At 35.3% G+C, this 21,919-nt stretch overlaps 1 protein-coding gene across 3 annotated transcripts in view; it reads left to right on the top strand.

The window, feature by feature from the left end:
- Positions 1-21,919, top strand: part of APPL1 (adaptor protein, phosphotyrosine interacting with PH domain and leucine zipper 1) — a 44,950-nt gene that overhangs the window by 18,347 nt on the left and 4,684 nt on the right. For 2 of the 3 annotated variants that reach the window (XM_039477335.2, XM_074403614.1), the window contains exons 9-21: positions 787-869; positions 1,574-1,732; positions 2,724-2,912; positions 4,971-5,013; positions 6,343-6,399; positions 9,885-9,982; positions 10,175-10,357; positions 12,232-12,284; positions 13,356-13,530; positions 13,623-13,659; positions 14,289-14,435; positions 20,952-21,002; positions 21,628-21,717. In XM_039477335.2, the coding sequence (XP_039333269.1) occupies positions 787-869; positions 1,574-1,732; positions 2,724-2,912; positions 4,971-5,013; positions 6,343-6,399; positions 9,885-9,982; positions 10,175-10,357; positions 12,232-12,284; positions 13,356-13,530; positions 13,623-13,659; positions 14,289-14,435; positions 20,952-21,002; positions 21,628-21,717 (1,365 nt within the window). The remainder of the gene's footprint in view (positions 1-786; positions 870-1,573; positions 1,733-2,723; positions 2,913-4,970; positions 5,014-6,342; positions 6,400-9,884; positions 9,983-10,174; positions 10,358-12,231; positions 12,285-13,355; positions 13,531-13,622; positions 13,660-14,288; positions 14,436-20,951; positions 21,003-21,627; positions 21,718-21,919) is intronic. The other variant, XM_039477336.2, reaches the window with a different exon arrangement.

Raw genomic sequence — 21,919 nt, 5'->3', positions numbered from 1 at the left:
TATGTTTTAGGTGGTATGAGACACAGCATCAGTCTCCTAAAAATCAAGAGTTTAAAGAAATTTGAGGCCAGGTGTGGTACCTCATGCCTATAATCAAGCACTTGGGTAGGCCAAGGTAGGAGGATCACTTCAGTCCAGGAGTTTGAGACTAGCCTCAGCAATGTAGGAAGACCCCATCTCTACAAAAAATGAAAAAATTAGCTGAGCATGGTAGCATGCCTCAGTGGTTCCAGCAGCTTGGAAGGCTGAGTCATATGAAGGACACAAAAATATGTTAAACAATATATTTAAAGTAAATCATAGGACATTTTTCCTAGGAGGCTGAGGCTGCAGTGAGATGTTACTGTGCAGTCTGGATGACAGAGTGAAACCCTGTCTCAAAGGAAAAAAAAAAGTTGAATATATTTAAGTAAAAGAGTATTTTACTGATTATTCCTCAGCTAGAAAACTTATCTTTATAGTAAACATGAAATAGTTTATATAATTTATTGGAAATGCTTTAAAATTTACTTTCTAATTAAAAAAATTATTAACCATACATATGTATTACTTGTTCAATTCAAAAAATATAAAAGGATATACAGTGGAATTTAAATCTAACTTCCTTAGTGGCTCCATGTGCAGTGGAAGTCACAAACTGCAATGTGTTTTTACACAAATGGGAATATTCCTTTTTTTTTTTTTTTAACTTAACCATGTATCTTAGAGATCATTTATATGATTTACTTTAAATATATTGTTTAACGTATTTTTGTGTTGTTCTATTCCCCCATTCCCACTCTCCAGATAAGTTTCTTTAAGATGGGTTCTGAAAATCTTAATGAACAACTGGAAGAATTTTTAGCTAATATTGGAACAAGCGTACAGAAGTAAGTATTGTTTTCCTTAAAATTGAAAATGAAATGATGTGAATGATAAGTTAACAGCTAAATGACTATAATGTAAAGATATTTACCATTTAATTTCCTGAGGGAATATTTTCCCTGTCATGAGAGTTTCTTATGTGGTTCATGGTTACTTCTTGTTTACCTCTTTTTTTCCATAAATCATGAACTTTGAATTTCATAGTAGTGGTAATTTTATTGATTCTAAACTTAGTTTTATGTATAACAGACACATAATATTAATTCTCCATAAGTGAAATTATCTTTAAACTTGAAATTGTGGGAGTTTGATGGGAGATTACTAAATATTGTTTCTAAGCCATGAAAGCTTAGAGAGAAAGTAGTTCTCATCAGGTTCAAAATGCTGAGCAGTATATGTGGTCAGTCTGTGGTATGGAGAGAGATGAAATTGATTGTTGTTTTAAAGGCACAGGAGAGAGCAGTTTGAAAATTACTCCAAAATCAGGCATTCAGTAGGGAGTCATTAGTTTTTTAAATTTAATATTGTTTCCAAAATATCTAAGTTTCAAATAAAATGTAAACCTGTTTTAAAATATCTTTGTGTTGTTTTAACCACCCGTGTCACTCTTCCTCTCTTTAAGAAAACATGCGAAACAAATATACAGGTAAACATGATTGGTAAGTTCTTATTGGTTGTGATTTGTAGTAAATAATTCTGTCTCTGTCAGTGTTCGCAGGGAAATGGACAGTGATGTAGAGACCATGCAACAGACAATAGAGGATTTGGAAGTAGCCAGTGACCCTTTATATGTGCCTGACCCAGACCCCACCAAATTTCCTGTTAATCGAAACTTAACCCGAAAGGCTGGATACCTTAATGCTAGGAAGTAAGAAAACTATTGTTATTTTTGTATATTGTATATCATGTAAGACAATACCAAATGAATAATAAATAATTGATGTTGTCTGTCATTGTTTTGATTTTTACTAAAGGTTTAAACTTTTTAGAGGTGTATTTATGTGAACTTTTTGACAGATGAGGTACATGAGTACTTTTCAGAAGTAAAATCCTACCTAGATATTTATTGAATAATGTAGAATGAGAAAAGAAGTGAAACCAAAGCTGGCTGTGATGGCTCACACCTGTGATCCCAGGACTTTGGTAGGCCGAGGCAGTCGGATCGCCTGAGGTCAGAAGTTTGAGACCAGACTGGCCAACATGGTGACACCCTACCTCTACTAAAAATACAAAAATTAGCTGAGCATGATGGCTCACGCCTGTAATCCCAGCTACTCGGGAGGCTGAGGCATGAGAATCACTTGAAACTGGGAGGCAGAGGTTGCAGTGTGCCGAGATCACACCACTGGAGGACAGAGTGAGACTGTCTCAAAAAAAAAAAAGAAGTGAAACTAATTTGAGTTTAAATAAATATTCATATATTGTATCAGAACATGAGAATATTATTAAGTATCATTGATCTTACTTTAAGATATGTGTGATTATACCACCAAGTAAAATGTTAGTTTTCACCTGAAGATAGGATGGAGCAGGTTAGCCCTGGAAATAAAATAAATTCTATTATTTTGAATTTACTCTCTTGGAAGTTGAACTATAACCTATATTTTATGGAGCATTATTATAACAGCTGCAATTTTATAATTTCCAGCCTTGTTTTGGAAACTGTATATACATTCACCAAAGTGAGTCAGCATACATGAATTTATCTTAGAGACTGAAAGTATATTTATATTTATTTTCTTGGCACCTTGGTGCCTTTTTGCAAGCCAGTTCTTTGTAACATGCTTTATCTTGTGTCTGGCTGATGATGAGATTTCAGGTATGTTGTTATTAAAGAGTGAATGTGTTTCTTCATTTAGTAAAACAGGTTTGGTGTCTTCTACCTGGGACAGACAGTTTTACTTCACGCAGGGTGGAAATTTGATGAGTCAAGCTCGTGGGGATGTAGCAGGAGGCCTGGCCATGGACATAGACAACTGTTCAGTGATGGCTGTGGACTGTGAAGACAGACGATACTGTTTTCAGATCACTTCTTTCGATGGAAAAAAGTTAGTATTTTTTTCTACTACTAATAATCGATAATATTTTAAACTACTGAAATGTGGGATAATTCCTTTTTGTTTAGAAATTTTATGGACATTTTAGGTTTATTATATATTGAGATAAATTGCTTTTTAATCTTGTAGAATTATGTTGAATTTTTGTTTCTGACTTGGTTATGGTTTCTTGTGTCATATAGTAAAGACCTGTGATTTCATGTTAAGGAACTGCAACTGAAAATCTTGCATAGTATGGAAGAAGACAGAACAAGTTAATGGAAAGAGTCCTAAACCTGGGATCAGAAAGTTCAAAGTTTGGATTTATTACTTACTGTGTGACCTCAGACTTACCCCTTTCAGCTCCATTTTCCTTCATGTAAAATGTGAATGGGGGAGTTGTAATCCCTACTTTGTAAACTGTTGTGAGGAACAGAAATTCTAGCATATGTAATGTGACTGACATAGTAGGTGCTAACAATACTGTTATTTTAAAATGTTAATCAAATATTTCTGATTAGATTATTTTCCCATTAATGATATAATAATACCATTTTTAAAAATTTCCATTACCTTTCTTTGTTTATTTGAGGCAGGGTCTTTACTGTGTCGCCCTGGCTAGAATGCAGTGGTGTGAACGTGGCTCACTGTAACCTCAACCTCCTGGGGTCAAGGGATCCTCTCACCCAAGGATCCCAAGTAGCTAGGATCACAGGTGCATGCCACCATGCCTGGCAATTAAAAAAAAATTTCTGTAGAGATGTCTCATCATGTTGCCCAGGCTGGTCTTGAACTTCTGGACTTAACTAATCTTTCTGCTTTAGCCTCCCAAAGTGCTGGGATTATAGGTGTGAGCCACCATGCCCAGCCTTCTATTACCTTTGCATTAAATGAGAATCTTTAAAGTAGCATTTAAAGGAAATTTTCAAAAAGCATGGAAAACATAAAAAGGAGTATGAAAAAATCCTACTGTCTTATTAACCAAAAGCAACAATTAACTTTTTTGTCCATTGCCTTCCAATTTTTAACCTAAGTACATTTTAAAAATAGTTGAAATATTATAATTTGGATCTGCAGCCATCCGTTAAAAACATGTTATAATGGCTATACTATAATTTATTTAAGGACATACATTATAATTTAAACATTTTCCTAATGATAAATGTTTAGACTATTTGCCGTTCCCCCCCAACTCAATTAAAGTACTGTTTTTGACCTTTGAACTTTCTTAAGTTAATGTTCAGGAGCAGCCTCTGGGTTCCCGGAAAGTCATTTTCCCCTGTATTTATGCACATTAAGATATTCTAAAAATAAATACATTTGACCTTTCCCCCTTAAAAAAAAATAGGTCACTATCCTTTATCAAAATGGTTAATTTCACATTTCTTCTACAAACATAATGAATGCCAATAATGTGTGCATTTATCACACTAGATGTTGGGTGTTGGGAATCATGGTATCTATTTATCAAAATTACCAACTTGTTAACATGTTACTTATTATAAGTGCTTACTTTTTGTTTAATGCTTACCATGATTTCCCATTCACATTCCTGTTGTGATGCAAAATTAGTAGAAATTATTTTCTCTAACTCTAATAATATATCTATAGAAAAGCAAAATAATATGTTTAATGATTAATATATCAAAATACTTGATTTAATATTAAAGGAGAATTAATGGAGCAACGTTTTTTCTATTAGGATCATTGAGGCATATTTGAAATATATTTGATAAGTTCATAATATATATGAAATATATATGATGTGTTGAAATGCATTATCTTCACTGAAATGTAATTTTGTCATGGTCTGTCTTCTGAGGATCAGCACCTGTTTCCTTTTTGGTACATCTTGGCATAGATAGCCAGAGTTGGAGTTGTTGAAGTTTGTGTCCTGTTACCTCTGGTAGTCTCCATTTCCTAAGATACTGTTGGTTGTGTTTTGTTTTTTCCTTTTAATATTGATTGGTGTTTGTATATTCCTTTACCTTTAAAGATAAAAGGTTCTCTCAGATTATGTTGAAAGTACTTTTTTAAACAGTTGAGACTCAAACATCTCTTCTCTTCCAGATCTTCAATTTTGCAAGCAGAGAGTAAAAAAGATCATGAAGAGGTAAAATTTTACCTAGTTCATTTCTTCAGTGACATTTATTCATTGAATAAATGTCATATTCAGTGATATTTATTATTAAAATTAATAATTTAAAATATTTTTCTGACAAAAATATATATTAATGTGTTCATTATAGAATCTTAGTTTATTAAAAATTTTTCTTTTTTTTTTTTTGTAAAAGTCTATTGTCCTCAAGTAACATTCTTAAGTTTCTCACAGAATTTTATAGTGGGAGGGACCTTAGAGATCTCTGCTATTTTAAAAGCTCAGATTCAGAAATGACCTTGTGACTGTTGCTGTCTGGCAGGCTATTAGTATCATGAGGTGACAGTTTATTCCTTTCTCTCACCAATCCTTTGAGACACACTATTTGCTGCACTAAGAACACAGTGGCAGCAGGTGTGACATGGCAGGAAGCAACTAAAGCTGAAAAGCTTGGAGAAATGAAAGATAGAAAAACAAAAATTTGGGAGTCTCTGTTCTTCCTCATGAGCCTTTTATTTTTGGCTCCATTTTTACTCCTGCTATATCAGATATGGAAGGTAAGGTCTTAGCAAGAATTGATGCTTCAAACCTTTATCTTGAGAAACATTCTTCCGTGAAAATACACCCTAGCTTGATTTTTAGCCTTTTAATTTGGCATTATAATTGTGTTGGTAATAGATAAAAGTTGGAAATGCTATAGAGATCTACCTTTATTTACTTCTTATGGAAAAGAGTTAATATTAAATCTTGCTTTTGGTCTCTGAGGAACACAGACAAATGTCTGTTCTCTGCATAGTTTTCCAAACAATATTTGTTTAGTTTAATGATGCTTAACAGACACTTGAATCCTCTAGAGTTAAGCAGAAGATTTAGAGCAGAGATTGTTTTCTATGCTAATAATTTATAAACTTGACAGAACGGAGGCATGTAAAATATATTCACCAAGAATATATTTATCTTTTAAATTTTTTGCATTTGTGTTAATTATGATACTTGAGTTCACACTGTCTTGTATGGTGAGGCTTAGGAGGGGAAGTGATAAAAAGAAATATATAGATTGTTATGTATAGTTTAACATGATTGCTATTATATTTCCTTATATGAATTAAATTTGAGCTTCTTACATAAATGTACTAAATGTTTTCATAAATAATAAAAATGTTGAATATTCTTTTATAAATATTTTTATATATGTACCTTATGAAATGTTTTCTTATAAGGAAGATAAATGTATTACTTCTAATGAAACATCTGCTGCAATTTAGTATTGAACATTTGCCTTTATAAGAGAAGCTTTATAGAAAAAAATTATTAATTATATTTTTCTATTTTTTCGTCTTGCAGTGGATCTGTACAATAAACAACATATCTAAACAAATATACTTAAGTGAAAATCCAGAGGTAATATTTTTATTTTATGTTACCCAGATCTAGCAAAATTGAGTAATTTTGTGGCTTACATGTTTTTATTCATAATTTCTCAAGTTCTGTAAGTTTTTAATTTGGCCTTGAATGAGTAGTTGTTTTTTTTTTTTGAGATGGAGTCTTGCTCTGTTGCCCAGATCGGAGTGCAGTGGCCCGATCTCTCTTCACTGAAACCTCCACATCCCAGGTTCAACTGATTCTCCTGCCTCAGCCTCCCGAGTAGCTGAGATTATGTGCCACCACACTCGGCTAATTTTTGTATTTTTCATAGAAACTGGTTTATCCATGTTGGTCAGGCTGGTCTTGAACTCCTGTCTGTGGGTGATCTGCCCACCTTGGCCTCCCAAAGTGCTGGGATTACAGGTGTGAGCCACTATATCTGAACTGAATGAATAGCTTTAATGTGCTATGTATATAATGAGTGGTCTTTCTAGAACAATAAATTATTTCAAAAGGTACTCAACTCAGTCGGTCAACAAATATTTATTGGGTGTTGACTGTTTTACTCGTGTTGAGCACCATGAAGAAAGGAAATAGAGAAGAAAATTGAGCCATGCCCTCCAAGAGCCTCTCTGTATGGAGAGACAAAACTAAAACTTTAAGTAACATTTTAGATAAAACAGGATGTAATTGAAAGCATATGGTGATGACTAAGTTTTGAGATCAGTGTGGACTTTAGAGAAAGCTTTGTGGAGATGGTGGAAACCTGAGTTGAGTAGGATTTGTTTGTGTTTTGAGGAAAAGAAGAGACAGTACAGTTAAGAGAAAAAAAAAAGAGCACAAATGCAGATGTAGAAATGGCAAGTTTATGAAACTAGTAATGTAATTAAATATTCTTTTTAGAGTCTTACTGTGTCACCCAGGCTGAAGTGCAGTGGTGCAATCTCAGCTCACTGCAGCCTCCGCCTCCCGGGTTCAAGTGAGTCTCCTGCCTCAGCCTTCTGAGTAGTTGGGACTACAGGCCTGTGCCACCATGCCCAGCCAATTTTTGTATTTTTAATAGAGACAGGGTTTTGCCATGTTGGCCAGGCTAGTCTCAAACTTCCAACCTCAGGTGATTCACCTGCCTTGGCCTCCCAAAGTGCTGGGATTACAGGCATAAGCCACCACACCCAACCAAGTTAAAGATTCTTGATAGAGAATACAAAATTGAAATATGCATACAAATCACCTAGTGGTCTTGTTAAAATGCTTAATATGATTCAGTATGTCTAGGGTGATACAACTTGAATTCCCAGTTTTGCAAATTATACTTTGAGTAGCAAGGATATCAGAACAGACAAACCCTGACATGTAGACATAGCCATATGTGCAGTCCAAACATACAGGTAGAACCCAGGAGTATGGAGTCAAGTGGGTCCTTCAGTGTTGTTGGAAAAAGACATGACACTAGGACAGGAGCTGTCCGACCTCTGCTACTCTTGGTGGGCCTGTCTGTGCTATGACAATCCAGGCAACTCCCATGGCTTGGCACAGGCTGATGATTTCAGCTGAGGCTGGGAAAGATAATTTCTTTGGGAGGCTTTCACTCTTCTAAATCTTAATCTGCTACTGATGTAATTGTTTAGATGGGAGAGCTAGACTAGACTAGTTTAGTAACTAATTGATGTGAAGGATGAAGAAGATGAATAAAGTAAAGATGACTTCCAGGTTTTAAACCCAAGGGAAGAGAAGAATTTGGGAAAGAAGAGTTCTGTTTTTATCTTTTTTTTTTTTTTTTTTTTTTGAGACGGAGTTTCGCTCCTGTTACCCAGGCTGGAGTGCAGTGGCGCGATCTCGGCTCACCACAACCTCCGCCTCCTGGGTTCAGGCAATTCTCCTGCCTCAGCCTCCTGAGTAGCTGGGATTACAGGCACGCGCCACCATGCCCAGCTAATTTTTTGTATTTTTAGTAGAGACGGGGTTTCACCATGTTGACCGGGATGGTCTCGATCTCTTGACCTTGTGATCTACCTGCCTCGGCCTCCGAAAGTGCTGGGATTACAGGCTTGAGCCACCGCGCCCGGCCCGATTTCTGTTTTTATCTTAATGGCTTTGAGGTGCCAGCTAAGAAATGCCTAGGAGGAAGTTTTGAACCATAGAAACAAAATCTCATGACCGCCAACATACTAGTAATTTGTTAGTTTTATAATAATGTTATTATATTTATACTGTAACATATAATGTATTATAATTATATATAATACAATAAATTATAAGTTTAATTATGGAAAATCAGTGGTAACTGTAGAGAAGTCTTTTGCTTTTAGCAATTTGATCTCCCACCAATCTAGCTTTTCCTTTTTGTAAGGTTACTTGGGAGCAACAAAAAATACAATTAAAATACAAATTACATGATTTATTTTATCATCTAGGGAATACAGTGTTTGAATTTGAATAGTTTGTAATACTTAGTCTTTTCTTACTAATTATCAGAACTCTAATTTTTAGTTAATATTTCCTAGGTTATCCAGAATTATTTTATCTTTATTAGAATAGAAATTTTGATCAGTTTATGGCATTGTATTGGTGATGATTTTGCTAACTATGAGACAAGAAATGCAAACCTGTTTTGTAATTATTTTTTCTAATTTAAAGACCATTTTTATGTAGTATATCCTGCAGTACCAACTTCTCAGGAGGCTGAGAGGGGAGGATTGCTTGAGCATAGGAGATCAAGGCTGCAGGGAGCCATAATGCCATTGCACTCCAGTCTAGGCAACAAAGAACCTATCTCCCAAAAAAAGACCATTTAAAAAATCGTGATAAAACCCACAAATTTACCATGTTAACCATTTTTAAGTATACAAGAAGAGTAATATTAACTATACATTATTAAAACAGATTTTTAATTTAAATATCATTTTATTTAGTCAGTGTTTTAAATAAAACAGTAAGTCTAAAGTATTTCTATGGAAAGCTTTCTTATTTTCAATTTTTTGGTCTGAAAGTATGACAACTTTATAAATTAATAAACAGATATTTCCGAGCATAAATATATTCTGGAAAATTGTGAAAATTTCTAGCATAGTTATAAAATACTCATATTTTATGAGTATTTCCTACTCCTGAATTTCTTTATTCAACAAATATATCAATTGTCTGTTGTATCAGGTACTGGGCTGGGTGCTAGCAATAAAACTTGAATCAAAAATATCTGGTAGTTAAATTTTTAAAGAAAAAAACAGTATTTTCTTTAAAAATTTAAAGTGTGCAACATTTGCAGGGAATTTAGAAAAATTAAAGAAAGGCAATATATAATAATTGTGTATAAGTAGAAAATCAGAAATTTTATTTCTAGATTATAGGAAATAAATCAGTTATGTACCCTAATATTAAGACAAGAAAATATGGAACTACTTTAGTAGCTCTAATTTATATTTTAAGTGTAACTCAGAAGCATTCTAACAATTCAAAGTTACATTCAAACTTTTGGTTTGCTTACTTTACTAATATTAGTCCTTTAAAAAAAATTAAAATAGGAAACTGCTGCACGAGTAAATCAGTCAGCTCTGGAAGCTGTCACTCCTTCCCCATCTTTCCAGCAGAGGCACGAGAGCCTGCGGCCAGCAGGAGGAGGGTAAGTTACCACACTGGTTATTTAAAAAACGATATGGGCTATTTAAAGTATCTGTGATCTGGGATTATGTTTCTACTGAAACATAAGATTTCTCATTGACTTACAATATTGGGTTTTCTTTTTTCATAGTGTGTTTATATTTAATATCCAAAAGGGAAAATTAAATGTAATGCCTTCTTGTTTTATGCTTAGACAGTCTCGGCCACTGACAGCTCGAACCAGCAGTTCAGGATCCCTAGGATCTGAGTCTACAAATTTGGCTGCTCTTTCTCTAGATTCTCTTGTTGCCCCAGATACCCCAATACAGTTTGACATAATTTCTCCTGTGTGTGAAGATCAGCCTGGCCAAGCAAAAGCCTCTGGCCAGGGAGGCAGGTGGGTGATAGCATCACAGGTACTTTGTGCTGTGGTCTGTAAGGTTTATAATCCCCTATCTATGTTTGAGAGTCTGCTCTTATTTATCATGTACCTCAGCTATGTTGTACTTTCTTTGTAACATATTGATAGATTCTTGCCTATGTCTTCTGCCTCAGTTAAGGAGTTAAGATAATTTAGTTTCAAAATATTTAATTCTGAATTGCTCATTAGGTCTACTTCTTAGATGTTTGCTTTTAAAATTGCAGAAGAAAGTTGATAGCCCTGTTTTCAGGTCATGATGGTTTTTTAAAAATTCTTGAAGGTAATACATGTGATATACGTTTATTAGAAAATATTATCTTATACCAGAATAAGAAATCTTCAGGAAGTTACTAACACATTATCACTGTTTTGAATTATTAATGAGCCATCTTTTGTTTATATAATGAATATTCTCACCAAAGCAGTTAAAATTTTCCTTGGCTGTAGATGAAGGAAACATGACTGTTTATTAAGTAGAGTGGACACCTAATAAATTGATAATATATTAATTTGGATAAAATGGCTATGACCCAGAAAAAGTAATTTACATTTGATTATGGAAATACACTTAGCATTTGATGTAATAGGTCAGACATGTACTAAAGAGATTAATTTCCTGTTGTCTTTTTTTTCTTTTTTTTTGAGACAGAGTCTTGCATTGTTGCCCGGGCTGGAGTGCAATGCATGTTTTTGGCTCACTGAAGCCTCCACCTCCTGGGTTCAAGCAATTCTCCTGCCTCAGCCTCCTGAGTTGCTGGGATTACAGGCACCTGCCACCATGCCTGGCTAATTTTTTTATTTTTAGTAGAGACGGGGTTTCACCATGTTGGCCAGGCTGGTCTCGAACTTCTGACCTCGTGATCTGCCCACCTTGGCTTCCCAAAAAGTGCTGGAATTTTAGGCTTGAGCCACTGCACTGGCCTAATTTCCTGTTATCTTAATGTCACTGTGTTTTGGGTTTTTTTTTAGAACCACTTAAAACTCTCTGCTTCCAAAACCTACTTTTTTTGTTTTGAGATAGGATCTCACTCTGTTGCTCAGGCTAGAGTGCAGTGGCATGATCATAGCTCACTGCAGCTTTGACCCAGGTTCAAGGGATCCTCCTGGCTCACCCTCCTGTGTAGCTAGGACCACAGGAATGTGCCACCATGCCCAGCTAATTTTTTAAATTTTTTGGTAGAGACGGGGTCTTTCTGTGTTGCCCAAGCAGGTCTCGAACTCTTGGGCTCAAGCAGTCCTCCTGCCTTGGCCTCCAAAAGTGCTGAGATTACAGGTGTGAGCCACAACACCCAGCCCTCCAAAAAACTACTTTGAATTGTACTTTTCTTTCTTCACTGTGGTGTGCCACAAGCCATGCACACTAAGGAGAAAGGTAGCTTCCATCTCCAGTTCACTTTTCTTTTTGCATTGTTACTTATGCTTTAAGAAATACAAATTTAAAACTAGCTTATTAAGTTGCAATGTGTGCTTAGAGAACCTAAAAAGAAGTTTTTACAATTCCATGACATTCCTGGAGTTCTCTAGCAAAGATTGCAACTAAATCAGTGTTCCTCTGTGCTAGCTTATTTAAATTCAAGAACTTTTGCAACATGGTTTATTATTATGCTGATTTTTTTGTTGTGTATGGCTAAACTCCTGATTCATCTGTCTCTTCTAAAATGCATCAATATTGATTAGTTAGTATGTGAGGACAGAGGCCTTCATCATAGTCATTTAGTGATCAATAGTGTTTCTTAGCAGGATGGGACATTTTAGAGCTTTCTTTTTAAAACGTTAACTCTGGTTTTAATGATTCGATTTCTTCTATGTGGTTCATGGTAACTGACCATATTTTTTTCTAAACTCTTCAGGCGTACAAATCCATTTGGAGAATCTGGAGGAAGTACAAAATCTGAAACTGAAGGTAAAATGGATGTGCAGCATTCATCTATTTTAGAACTGCTTATCAGCAAACCGTGAAAAATTTGTCATTTATATTTGCTCTGCTACCATGCTCAGTTTTAATGCTGTCTTTAGTTCAGAATTTCCTCTGCTTACTCATAGTACTCTTGAAGCAACAGAACTTAATCTGACAGGATGTTGTGATTCATATAAAATGATAGACTCATACTTTTGACCTTATAGTCAAATACTCAGTGCCTAAGATACCTTTTAGGCTTCTCCTAGTAGTTGATGTTTCACTTCTGGTACTAGAGCATAAGTTTTGTTTCCCCCCCCCACCGCTAACTATTTATTTTAATCCTTTCTTTTTTTTTTTTTTTTTTTTTTAGACGGAGTCTCACTCTGTTGCCAGGCTGGAGTACAGTGTTGCAATCTCAGCTCAGTGTAGCCTCCACCTCCCAGGTTCAAGCTATTCTCCTGCCTCAGCCTCCCAAGTAGCAGGGACTACAGGCACATGCCACCATGCCCGGCTAATTTTTGTATTTTTAGTAGAGATGGGGTTTCATCATGGTGGCCAGGATGGTCTCAATCTCGTGACCTTGTGATCTGCCCGCCTCGGCCCCCAAAATACTGGGATTACAGGCATGAGCCACTGTGCCTGGCCTGTTTATTTTAATTCTAAACTTACAGAAAAGCTGTAAGAACCATCAGTTGTTGATTTTTTGTATTTTTTGTTTTTTTTTTTTTTTTTTTTTTTTGAGACAGGGTCTTCCTTTGTTGCCCAGGCTGATCTTGAACTCATGGGCTCAAGGGATTGTCCTGTCTTAGCCTCCCAAAGTGCTACAATTACAGGCATGAACCACCATGCCTGGCCTGAGAACCACCAGTTGTTGAAGCATTACTTTTAGCTATTTGAATTTGAAACCCTAATTTTCCTATAACTTAGAATACTATAGTTAGGAGTTATTTTGAAATGTCTCCCTTAGGTTGTTGAATTTTTCACTAGAAAATCTAGAAGGAGGCAGTGTATTTTATTCTTTTGGAAAGGAAATATGGTGTTTAAAAATATGTAATATGTCTTGTTCTGTTATAGATTCTATTCTTCACCAGTTATTTATTGTCCGATTCCTTGGTTCAATGGAGGTGAAATCAGATGACCATCCGGATGTTGTTTATGAAACCATGCGCCAAATCTTAGCTGCCCGAGCCATCCATAACATCTTTCGTATGACAGAATCGCATTTATTAGTCACTTGTGACTGTTTAAAGTAAGTAAAACCCTCCCTTAAAAAACTGTAGAAAAAACATTTACCATTTTACCTAATTAAAATGTTTTCCAATTTTTAAATTACTATTTTAGGTTAATTGATCCACAGACACAAGTTACAAGGCTTACGGTGAGTTTCACGTGATTTAAGCTTTGTTTTAGGTCCCACTGTGTATATGTATACATCTTACAACTTGGTAATAATCCTGATCCTGTATATTCAAGTGTGCTAGCTCTGATTGGTCTTTGGCTGTTGTAGTTAAGTCTATGGCCATCTCCAAAAAGTTGTCATTGAACATTTTAGGTAACTTAAAAGAATTAACACAATTTGGTGTGATACTTAGTGTTTATCCCTTAGTTAGGAAGCATATATCATACATCAAAGAATTAACAGTAGGAATGAGAAGGTAAATATGTTAGTTTATTTCATAGTTATTTATGTTCTATTTAATAATTTCTATTTAATAAATTATTAAATGTTAAAGAACTGTTTCTATTTTATCATTTATTAAAAAGACCACTTTTTAAATTCAGTTTGACTTTGTAAAATGTATTAATGACTAATATTCAACAGCCTCTTGTTCTGCTTGGTAATTCAAATCAAATATGACATTACTTGTTTCTGCATTACAAGTCTGTTAAAATAATTGTCTTTAAAATATTTATGATATTTTTAGAACTTAGCATATGAGTTTGTCATGAGTGCTGCTGTAATGATTTGTAAGATCTCATGTTTGCTTCTGATGTTTTCTGTGGCAGTTTCCATTGCCTTGTGTAGTTTTGTATGCTACGCACCAGGAAAACAAACGCCTTTTTGGATTTGTTCTTCGGACATCAGGCGGGAGAAGTGAAAGTAATCTGTCATCAGTCTGCTATATATTCGAGTCAAACAATGAGGGGGAAAAGGTACGTGGCTTTTCAGAATATCTCTGTCGTAACCACTTACCAAGTGATTCTTAGTAAGATTTAAAATTATTAAATTCTTATTAAATTACTTAGTAATTAGTGATTGAATTCTTTACAATTTATACAAATATATGAGGTACATGTGAATTTTGTTACATGTATGTAATGTGTAGTAAGCAAGTTTGGGTATTTAGGGTGTCCACCCAAGTACAATACATTTTTGTTAACTATAGTCACCCTACTCTGCTGTCAGATACTGAATATATTCCTTTTATCATAATTTATGGTTGTACCCTTTAACTCACCTCTCTTGATCCTCCCCTTTCCCTATCACTCAGCCTTCCCAGTCTCTGTTATCTACCATTCCACTCTCTGCCTCCACGTGATCAAATTTTTATTTCCCACATACAAGTGAGAACATGTGATATTTGTCTTTTTGTGCCTGGCTTATTTCACATAAGATAAAGACCTCTAGTTCCATCCATGTTGCTGCAAATGACATAATTTTGTTCTTGTTTATCGTTGAATAGTACTCCATTGTGTACATGTGCCACATTTTCTTTATTAATTTATCTGTGAATGAACATTTAGATTGATTTCATAGCTTTGCTACTGAATAGTGCTACAGTAAACATGTGAGTGCAGGTATCCTTTTGATATAGATTTCTTTAATTTTGGGTGGATACCCAGTAGTGGGATTGTTGGATTGAATGTTAGTTCTATTTTTAGTTTTTGAAAGATCTCCGTACTGTTTTCCATAGTGGTTGTACTGGTTTATGTTCCTACCAAAAGTGTATGAGTTACCCTTTTTTTGCATTTCACCAACATCTGTTACTTTTTGTCTTTTTAATGATAGGGTATGAATGGCTCATTGTCATTTTGATTTGCATTTCTCTAATGATTAGTGATGTTGAGCATTTTTTTAATATACCTGGTGGCTATTTTCATGTCCTTTAAAAAGTTTGTATTATCCTCTGCATACTTTTAAATGGGGTTGTTTTTTTCCCTGTTGAGTTCCTTGTATGTTCTGGATATTAGTCCCCAGTTGGATGAATAGTTTCCAAATCGTTCTCCCATTCAACTGGTTGTCTGTTTACTCTTACTTCTTTAGGTGTGCAGATACTTTTTAATTAAGCCCTATTTGTCTACGTGTTTTTGTTGCCTGTGCTTTCGAGATCTTAGGCGTAAAATCTTTGCCTAAACCAGTGTGCAAGAGAATGCTCCCTAGGTTCTCGGCTAGGATTTTTTTTTTCCCTATGGAAAATAACTTTTTTTTTTTTGGAGACGAACTCTTGCTCTGTTGCCCAGGCTGGAGCGCGGCACCACAATCTTTGCTCACCGCAACCTCCATCTCCTGGATTAAAGTGATTCTCCTGCCTTAGCCTCTCAAGTAGCTGGAACTACAGGCATCTGCCATCATACCTGGCTAATGTACTTTTAGTAGAGACAGGGTTTTACCATGTTGGCCAGGCTCGTCTTGAACTCCTGACCTCAAGTGATCCACCTGCCTCAGCCTTCCAAAGTGCTGGGATTACAGTTGTGAGCCGCCACACTGGAAAAAAATCTTTAATAGAACAATTATTGAGAATATCATAGTAACGAAGTTTCTCAAGAGACTGATTAGAGCTAAAATGGTGAAAGTAGGATTAACTTTTTTAATTTTTTTGGGTACACAGTAGATACCCACAGTACATGTAGTACATGAAATATTTGGTACAGGCAAGCAATGCAAAATAATCACATCATGGAAAATTGAGTATTCATTCCCTTAAGCATTTTTGTATGAGAAATAATCCAATTATACTCCTTTTAGTTATTTTTAAATGTACAGTTATTAACCATAATCCCCCTGTTCTATCAAATACTCAGTCTTACCCATTCTGGTTTTTTTTTTTCATAACTCATTAATCATCCCTCCAGCACCCATCCCCATACTACCTTTCTCAGCTTCTGGTCACCATCTTTCTCCTCTCTGTCTCCATGAGTTCAATTGCTTTGATTTTTAGATAAATGAGAACCTGAAATATTTGCCTTTCTGTGCCTGGCTTATTTTGCTTAACATAATACCTCCATGTTCCATCTGTGTTGTTGCAAATGACAGAATCTCATTCTTTTTTATGGCTGAATAGTACTCCATTGTATATAAGTACCACATTTTCTTTATCTGCATATCATCCATTCAAATGACAGAATCTCATTCTTTTTCATGGCTGAATAGTATTCCATTGTGCATATGTGTATTTTCATTATCCATTCATCTGTTAATGGACACTTAGGTTGCTTCCAAATTGTGGCTATTGTGAACAAAGCTGCAGGAAACATGGGAGTCCAGGTATCTCTTCAATCTATTTTTTTTTTTTTTTTTGAGATAGAGTCTTGCTCTGTTGCCAGGCTGGAGTGCAGTGGCGCAATCTCGGCTCACTGCAACCTCCACCTCATAGGTTCAAGCCATTTTCCTACCTCAGCCTCCCAAGTAGCTGGGACTACAGGCATGCGCCACCACGCCCAGCTAATTTTTGTATTTTTAGTAGAGACAGGGCTTCACCATGTTGGCCAGGATGGTTTGGATCTCTTGACCTTGTGATCTGCCTGCCTCGGCCTCCCAAAGTGCTGGGATTATAGGCTTGAGCCACTGTGCTCGCCCGATATCCTTTTTTTAAAGTATATATCTAACAGTGAGATTGCTGGATCATATGAAAGCTCCATTTTTAGTTTTTTGAGGAACCTCCAGACTTTTCTCCATAGTGTTTATACTAATTTGCATTCCCACAAACAGTGTAAAAGAGTTCCCTTTTCTCCGCATACTTCCCAGCATTTGTTATTGCTCATCTTTTTACTATTGCTTGTCTTTTTGCTATAAGCCATTTTAACTGAAGTGAGATAATACATTGTAGTTTTGATTTGCATTTCTCTGATGATCAGTGATGTTGAGGACCTTTTCATATGTCTGTTTGCCATTTGTATGTCTTCTTTTGAAAATGTTTTTTCAAATATTTTGCTCATTTTAAAATTGGATTATTAAGTTTTTTCTTATAGAGTTGTTTAAGCTCCTTGTAAATTCTGGTTATTAATCACTTGTCAGATAAGTAGTTTGCAAATATTTTCTCCCACTCTGTGGCTCGTCTCTTCACTTTGTTGTTTCTTTTGCCATACAGAAGCTTTTTAACTTAATGTGATCCTATTTGTCCATTTTTGTTTTAGTTGCCTGTGTTTGTGGGTATTACTCAAGAAATTTTAGCCCAGACTAATGTCCTGGAGAGTTTCCCCAATATTTTCTTGAGGTAGTTTCATAGTTTGAGGTCTTGGATTTAAGTCTTTAATCCATTTTGATTTGATTTTTGTATATGGTAAGAAAGAGGGGTCTAGTTTTATTCCTCTGCAAGTGGATATCCAGTTTTCCTGGATCCATTTATTGAAGGGACTGTCTTTTTCCCAATTAAATTCTTGGCACCTTTGTCAAAAAAGAGTTCACTGTAGTAGTGTGGATTTGTTTCTGGGTTCTCTATTCTGTTGCATTTGTCTATGTGCCTTTTTTTTTTTTCTTTTTTGCAAATACCGTGTCATTTTGGTTCCTATAGCTCTATAGTATAGTAATTTGAAGTCAGGTAATATGATTTCTCTGGTTTTGTTCTTTTTGCTCAGAATAGCTTTGGCTCTTCTGGATCTTTTATGATTCCATATAAATTTTCAGAATGTTTTTCTGTTTCTTTGAAGAATGTCATTGGTTTTTTGATAGGGATTGCATCGAATCTGTAGATTGCTTTCGGTAGTATGGACATTTTAACAAGATTGGTTCTTCTAATCCATGAATATGAAATATGTTTCTATTTTGGGTGTCCTCTTCAATTTTTTTCATCAGTGTTTTATAGGGTTTTTTGTTTGTTTGTTTTTTGAGACAGAGTCTCACTCTATTGCCTAGGCTGGAGTACAGTGGCATGATCTCAGCTCACTGCAACATCTACCTCCCAGGTTCAAGCGATTCTCATGCCTCAGCCTCCCAAGTAGCTGGACTGCAGGTGTATGCCACCATGCCGGGCTAATTTTTGTATTTTTAGTAGAGATGGGGTTTCACTATGTTGACCAGGCTGATCTTAAACTCCTGGCCTCAAACACCTACCTTGGCCTCCCAGAGTGCTGAGATTACAGGCCCGAGTCACTGTGCCTGGCCTGTAGTTTTCATGATAGAGATCTTTCACTTTGGTTAACTCCTAGGTATTTAATTTTATCTGTGGCTATTGTAAGTGGGATTACTTTTTGTTATTTCTTTTTCAGATTGTTTACTGTTGGCATATAGAAATGTTACTGATTGTTGTATGTTGATTTTGTATCCTGAAACTTTACTGAATTCATCAGTTCTGATAGTTTTTTGGTGAAGTCTTGAGGTTTTTCCAAATATAAGATCATCATATCATCTGCAGACAAGGATAGTTTGACTTCTTTCTTTCCAGTTTGGATGCCCTTTATTTCTCTTGTCTGATTGCTATAGGTAGGACTTTTAGTACTATGTTTAATATTAGTAAGAGTGGTGAAAATGAGCATTTTTGTCACGTTCCAGATTTAAGATGGATAGCCTTTTGGTACTAGCTGTGGGTCTGTCATATATAGCTTTTATTATGTTGAGCTGTGTTCCTTCTATTACCAAGTTTTTTTGAAGTTTTTTTTTAATCCTGAAAGGATGTTAAACTTTATCAAATGCACTTTCAGCAGCAATTGAAGTGATCAAATAGTTTTTGTCCTTTATTCTGTTGATATAATTTGGCATATTGATTGATTTGCATATGTTGAACTATCTTTGCATCCCTGGGATAAATCCCACTTGGTCATGATAAATGATCTTTTTAATATGTTTTTGAATTTGGTTTGCTAGTATTTTGTTGAGGATTTTTGCATCAATATTCATTAGATATATTGGGCTGTAGTTTTCTTTTTTTGATATGTCTTTTTCTGGTTTGGTATCAGGTAATACTGGTCTTGTAGAATGAATCTAGAAGTATTCTACTCTATTTTTGGGGAACATATTAGGTCTTCTTTAAATGTTTGGTAGAATTCAGCAGTAAAGCCATCGGGTCCTGGGCTTTTCTTTACCAGGAGACTGACTTTTTATTATGGTTTGGATCTTGTTACTTGTTACTGGACTGTTCAGGTTTTGGATTTCTTCATGGTTCAATCTTGGTAGGTTGTATTTGTCTAGGAATTTACCCATTTCTTCTAGATTTTCCAGTAGCATATATTTGCTCATTATAGCCACCAATGATCCTTTGACTTTGTGCAGTATCAATTTTAATGTCTACTTTTTCGTCTCTGATTTTATTTACATGAGTCTTCTTTTTCTTAGTCTGGCTATGCCAGTTTTATTTATCTTTTCAAAAAACCAACTTTGTTTTGTTGATCTTTTATATTGTTTTCTTTATGTCAGATTCATTTATTTCTGCTCTGATCCTTATGATTTCTTCTAGTATTTTAATAGTATTGGGTCTTATGTTTAAGTCTTTAATGCATTTTGAGTTGATTTTTGTATATGGTGACCGAGAGGAGTCTGTTTTCATTCTTCTACATGTGGCTCTCCATCTTGCCAGAACCATTTATTGAAGAGGATATCCCTTCCCCAATGAAAGTTCTTTGTCAGCTTTGTTTGAAGATCAGTTCGCTGTAAACATGTGGCTTCATTCCTGAGTTCTCTACTCTGTTCCATTGGTCATGTGTCTTATTTTTATAACAATCCCCTGCTGTTCTGCTTACTATAGCCTTGTAATATATTTTGAAGTCAGGTAATGTGATGCCTCCAGCTTTGTTCTTTTTGCTTAAGATTGCTTTGGCTATTTTCATTGAACCTATAGATTGCTTTGGGCAATATGGTTATTTTAACGATGTTATTCTGATCCATGAGCATGGGATTTTTGTGTGTCTTCAGTTTCTTTCATCAGTGTTTTGTAGTTTTTCTTGTCAATAAATTTCTTATATAATTTTTAAGATTTTTGGAAAAAACCCCTAGATTTGCCTAGGCTGACTGAGCTGTTTGACCAAAGCATGTTCCTCTGAAGAGAGCCAAGCTGATGGATTGGGCCTTCTGACTCTACAGACCTGTCTTCCCTGCCACTGATAGCTGGTGCAATCTTTTAGTCTCTAATTTATGCTGGGAATGGAATATATTCCCCAAACCAGCCATTTTCAGATGTCTTCAACTTAGAACAGCATTACCAGCTGCTTGCTTTATTCCTTGCAAGCCTTGCTATGACAGTGATGAATTTGACATAACAAGAAGTGGGGTATTTGAAGAAAGTGAGAGTCAACATTGAAGCCTATAGACTCCAAGGAAAACATACAAAGCCTTGGTTTTGGGGCTGAAGCATTATTAAATATGCTTTTGCTTGAAACAGTGTATTAGGTATAATACATTGTATTATACAGTGTATAACCATTAGTTATAAAACTAGTTGTATCAGTTATTTGGATATTTTGACATTTTTGCTTTGATATGAGAACTGCCTGAAGTTTTCATACTTTTTCTCTTTTTAGATATGTGATTCTGTTGGACTGGCAAAACAGATAGCTTTGCATGCTGAACTGGTAAGAATCCAAGATGTGGCTGAGCACAGTGGCTCATGCCTGCAGTTGTAGCATGTTGGGAGGCTGAGGTGGGCAAATCATTTGAGGTCGGGAGTTCTAGACTAGCCTGGCCAACATGGTGAAACCCTGTCTCTACCAAAAACACAAAAATTAGTTGGCCGTGGTGGCATGTACCTGTAATCCCAGGTACTGAAGAGACTGAGGCACAAGAATGACTTGAACCTGGGAGGTGGAGGTTGCAGTGAGCCGAGATCATACCACTGCACTCCAGCCTGGGCATCAGAGCCAGACTCTAATATCTCAAAAAAAAAAAAAAAAAGGAATGCAAGATGCTTGATTTTCCAAAAATGTTAACTAAAATAATATATTAGCTCTTTCATATTAGCAAATAAATAAAATGATTTTGCTAAGCAAGGTTAACAGTGGATGCTATTACCAACATGGCATTTAGAATTTGGATAATTGTTTACCATTGAATGTAAACTGTTGGTGTGCTTTCTCATTTATAAATGCAAAAAAAAAAAAAAAAAAAACTGAAAGGTGACAAATGTGGTATTAACTGAAATGTCTAAAATTTAAAGTTATTTCATATTTAATTCATTAGTTTTATTTATCTGTTGTTTAGGATCGTAGGGCATCAGAAAAACAAAAAGAAATAGAGAGAGTAAAAGAGAAGCAACAGAAAGAACTCAGTAAACAAAAACAGATTGAAAAGGTACACAGCCCTAACGTCGATCTTTATGTGTTGTTTGTGGAGACTTATTTCAGCACTGTGACTTTTAGATTTGAATTTCCAAATTAAGGGCTATTTCTGCTTGTTCAGCCACTTCACAAACAGATGATTCATAGCATAGCAGAAAAGTGTAACATCTGGTTTTTGTTAGGATGTTGATATTATAGTTATGTTGACATGTAAT

This window comes from Saimiri boliviensis, chromosome 8 (assembly GCF_048565385.1).
Source record: "Saimiri boliviensis isolate mSaiBol1 chromosome 8, mSaiBol1.pri, whole genome shotgun sequence".
Lineage (NCBI taxonomy): Eukaryota > Metazoa > Chordata > Mammalia > Primates > Cebidae > Saimiri > Saimiri boliviensis.
This window is presented reverse-complemented; position numbering and strand designations above follow the sequence as displayed.